The sequence below is a fragment of the Gossypium hirsutum genome, chromosome D09 (genome assembly GCF_007990345.1).
Source record: "Gossypium hirsutum isolate 1008001.06 chromosome D09, Gossypium_hirsutum_v2.1, whole genome shotgun sequence".
Classification (NCBI taxonomy): domain Eukaryota; kingdom Viridiplantae; phylum Streptophyta; class Magnoliopsida; order Malvales; family Malvaceae; genus Gossypium; species Gossypium hirsutum.
Genome location: NC_053445.1, coordinates 41,053,588 through 41,058,113, shown reverse-complemented (window position 1 = coordinate 41,058,113; position 4,526 = coordinate 41,053,588). Strand labels below are relative to the sequence as shown.

General features: G+C 34.6%; 1 protein-coding gene across 4 annotated transcripts; it reads right to left on the bottom strand.

Annotated features, from left to right (window-relative positions):
* Positions 1-537: 537 nt before the first annotated feature.
* LOC107891360 (uncharacterized) lies at positions 538-4,285 on the bottom strand. 4 transcript variants are annotated; one of them, XR_005918134.1, is made up of 3 exons: positions 3,917-4,285; positions 1,314-2,990; positions 538-909 (listed from the first exon to the last, which is right to left on the bottom strand). XR_005918134.1 is itself a non-coding variant. In XM_016816126.2 (2 exons), the coding sequence occupies exon 1, from the start codon at positions 4,105-4,107 to the stop codon at positions 3,961-3,963; it is 147 nt and encodes a 48-aa protein (XP_016671615.1). In that variant the 5' UTR covers positions 4,108-4,284; the 3' UTR covers positions 538-909; positions 3,917-3,960. The 4 variants fall into 4 exon arrangements, 1 of the variants encoding a protein (XP_016671615.1); XR_005918135.1 differs by having other exon boundaries at positions 1,314-2,901; XR_005918133.1 differs by having other exon boundaries at positions 1,314-4,285.
* Positions 4,286-4,526: the final 241 nt, after the last annotated feature.

The window sequence follows — 4,526 nt, the reverse complement described above, 5'->3', positions numbered from 1 at the left end:
TTTTATTCAGCAAACCTATGTAACCTCTATTTAAGAGGCTGGTAGCAGTAAAAGGAAGTTAGATTAAACCAAGTTTTATAAGATTTAAGATTCTCTCTAATAAGTTTTAAGGTTTAGAATTTTCTTGGATAAGTTTCATTTGTTCAACATAGGTCATTTGCGAAGAAGAGGTAAAAATCAAGAAAAGAATCTTAACAAAACAGACGAATTGCCTATGAATGACCGGTGACAAGATCCATCAATTGGGGCCGTAACACCTTGGCTCAAATTGTTTCTACTTTCTTTGCTTACAAGTGCTTATCATGTTTTGAATATGCTGTCTGCAAACCCAAGATTTCTTAGTATGCCAAGGACATACATGCCATGTTCCTAAGTACATCACATGCACTCGACCTATCCATCTCCATATTACATCCTGGCTTTACTAAGCTTTATAATAAGTTTATAGGAACCCTAATGCATCTACCTATAATCTCATATAGATATCGTTGCATAAGAAATAACAACACAAACCTATTGGTAGTTGGATCAACATCATAACACAAATCAACAAACTCTCATCATCCAGACATAGTTGTATAAAATGAGTAATGTTCGGATAAACCAGTAAGACTGATCATCAAAGATTCGACTGTGCCTTCCATGAATGCCACAAATCTGAAGAAAAATTGTCTTTCTGTACAAAGTATGCTGTTCATACATCCAGTAGTCTTATCAAAGACGAAGACCAAACCACGGAGCTTTGTAATACAGGCAGACTAACATTATCAAACTGAACCGACACTTTACAGCACACTGGAATTTAAGAAAACCAATAACCGAGCTTTGCAAGCCACACCAATGAATGAAATTAGAAATGGTTTTAGCCTTTTGGTTCCCTATGCTCCTAATTCTTCTTTCAGGTTTCTCCTGCAAAATATAGAAATAAGAAAGTATCTTTTAGACAAGGATAGACGCATAACAATAAGCAAATACCACAATCAAAATGATGGATGAAAGCAACATTTTGGACATGTTATACAAACTGATAAGAGGTTAGCACCCCAACTTGCATTACTGCAACAAGAGTAGTTTTGATTGGCAAGGAGTAATCTCAGTTAAAGTTACTGATTTCTACAAATGGCTTATTATAAATGTTTAAATCTGTTCAGCACTTAGCATAGCTTGCAACAAAGCTTCAAATCACTTCACATATTAAGCTCAAAATATATTTAGTATAGGAAACGGCATGGACAGGAACAAGAAATGGATAACTATCATATTATTTCCTTTTCACTTTTTCTCAGTACTTTATCTTTTCTTCTTCCTTTTACCTTTCTTCTTCCCTCCTTTAATACTCCTTTTTCCTTGCCAATGAGCAAGCCAGCACCACTGCCTGCAGCTGTACAGGCTAGGAGCTGGTAACAAACAGTGTCAATTTGGCCAGATCTCATGCCACCAAGTGCCAATCTGGATCAGAGAGCCTGGATCAACACTGGCCAACCTCCCTAAGGCCTTGGCAATTCAAAACTGGATTGGTGCCAGCAGCTGATGAGGAGAAAACAGAGAAAGGAAAGAAAAAAAAGAAAAAAGAAAAAAAATAGCTCTCGAACTCAACATTTTTCTTTTTCTTTTTCAAAAGCACTTTGCCAAATCATTATATTTATTAGTAGTTTTTATGGTTCGTAAGGTATATTCCATGAAATAGTCTTCCTGTTTGTGTCTCAAACCAAATGAAAATAGACCAATGTCATTGAATATTGGCTCAAAATGGCAGATTTGGTATTTATCCCTAACAATTAATTAACAGCCGACTTCCAAAACAATAATAGGTCCAAAAGAAACAACAGTAATAATTAAGCAAAAAATTGTAAATACAAAAACAAACAAACCCTATGCCGATGCCATAGAGCCCATTACAAAGCCTTCTAGAGCTGCAGTTCAGAAGTGTTAAACAATGTTCCATGATAGCAATGATAATAAGCAATCAGGCTTCACCATATTTAAAAACTAAATATCTAACATGCACACACACATGTATCAATTCTTAGCCCGAAAAGCATGTACGTAATCAATTTTGTATGTCATTAGATGGTAACACAGGGAACAGAAATGAATTATCCATATAAAATAACACTTCTTGGAACCAAACTTAAGTACATCTATCTCTTCCTAGAAAACTTTGTCAAACCCAGAAATGAGGACTTTACAGGATCAAAAATCACAAAACAACCTTAAATCAATAGACCAAATTAGAAGATATCTTGAATAAAGTTAAACCATTGGTTGCACCAAAAACCTTCAATGAAGCATATCTATACTCTAATTCCAAAGGTTCCACAAGTGCCTGGTCAAGTAAAGGCTTCCTAGAAAGCTATACGTAGTAATTCATATGTTATAAGTTCTTATCCAAAGCTATCGCAAGAAGTTAGATGCAAGAATGAAAACCGGGAAATGAGACGATTCTCATCACCTCACTTCCTTGTGAAGGAATCCACAACAAGAAACTTCTTCAAGCACCAGGGTGTTGGAACTCTAAAGAACCAAAACACCTCAAACCATAATACCTATCTGGTCTAACCTAATCAAATATATGCATTTTTACTCTTTCATTTCATGTCCTGTAGTCTAGCAATTTACAAGAAATACCTTCAGAACAACTCGCATATGTCCTTCAACTGCAATTATTACACAACACAGCAGTAGGAAAATTTTAACTATGAAGGCCAGACAAATGTCACCTTAAAAAAATCCATTAGTTGTTACTAACTTTGATGACATGCAATCAATATAATTAAGTTGGAAGATACAGAATAATACTCCAACCAACATATGCTCTAATTAAGTTCATAATTGTATATTTTACCTTTCTTTTAAGGAAAAAAAAGGGTTCTCTATAATCCATCGTATAGGTGTTTGATCCTAAGGAAAACAAGCGAATCCCATTACAATTAACTTAAAAATTCCGAATGCATGCATCAGACATAGAACTTTGGCGCATCCACCACTACCTAAATTGTAAAACAGGGTGAGAAACCATTCATGCTAAGAGATATCAAATTAAAAGATAGCTGCAAAGCAAAGAAAACTAGAATTTTGCAGACAGATAACCGTTGGTAAACAACTCAACAAAATCAGATCCAAATGCCAACTTCCTAAAGCTTTAAATATGTAATAATTAGCAAACTGAGGATCAGCTAAGAATCTTTTTCATTGGTAAATAACAAACTCGTCTAACTTAAGGATATTACAAAAAGTAACTGAAAGCTGTCTAAGTATCTCTAAATGGGTTTCTTTTATACACTTCGGTGCAAAATGAAGCCATCAATAATCAGCTTTCAAGTAAATCTCCAATGTGAGTTTCAGAATTAACACTTTAGCAATAGGATCATGCTCGACTTGCCTCTGATGGGGAGTCCTCCCAACCATATCCCGATTCCCTAGCAGTTTCTATCCCTTTACCCCCTATGCTTTTTTTTTTAATTAAAATTCTAAGTTTCCCAAGTCGAATAAGGGTTCATCTAGTTAACATAACAATTTATGGGAACATGATACCTATGAAGAGTATGACAACTTGAAGAACTGATAATTTAGTAAAAAATTATGCTCCACAAGTACATCTAGTTGGAAACAAAAATTCGAAAGGAATAAATGGCAAGATATAAACAAAAATTCCTCTTCAACATAGCAAACTACAAGCAAAATAACATTGTAATGACAAAAACCAAGTAGTATTATGAAGAACCTGAGACGGAATCGACCAAGTAACACGCCAAACAAGAATAAATAGAGAATGCGAGTCTTATACCAAACAAAGATTTCAGAAGTAGTAATATAATTTTAAAAAAGAAACTGATTTTGGTCATATATAAACATAAGAAAGAAAAAGAACATGAAGGAAAGAAGTATAATTTGATGGATTGAGAAGAAAACTAACCAGAGATGTGGATTTGATTGAAAAAGGAAAAAGAAGAATTGAGATTAGCCAACGTGGAAGGGACCAATATCACCACTTCGGAGAGAGGCAGCGACTTCATCAGCAATTGTCAAGCAAGAACAAACCCACCCACTTAAAGCTATCCACACCATCTTTGCCATCTCTAGAGCCACGCCCAATGGCATCGTCATTTTCTCCCCTGCTTGCTTTCTCTTTGAAATCAATAAGTAATTAGTGGTGTGGTTATTTTAAAAGGAAAGGAAACCCAATTTTGTGTAAAAAAAATAATCAACCCTTTTGAGGAAAGAAATACAGGAGATGATTGAGAATCAAGTTTGGGTAAAGTGAAAGTGAAACGCAAGACTTAAGATTTCGTGCCTATCTTTCCTGTTTCCTTTTTCTTGGTTAATTACACGCCGGTCGTCTGATTTCGTTTTCATATTATATTGGTTGAGATGCATTAGCCAATGCCATCTCGCCACCCAATCTTTTTGCTGTTAGAATAAATGTATATTCCACATGAGTTCTTTTTGTCTTTTTTTAATTTTTTATATGTACTAGAATATGCCCTTACTAAATATTTTTTTTAAAATTTACAATTTATTCCTTA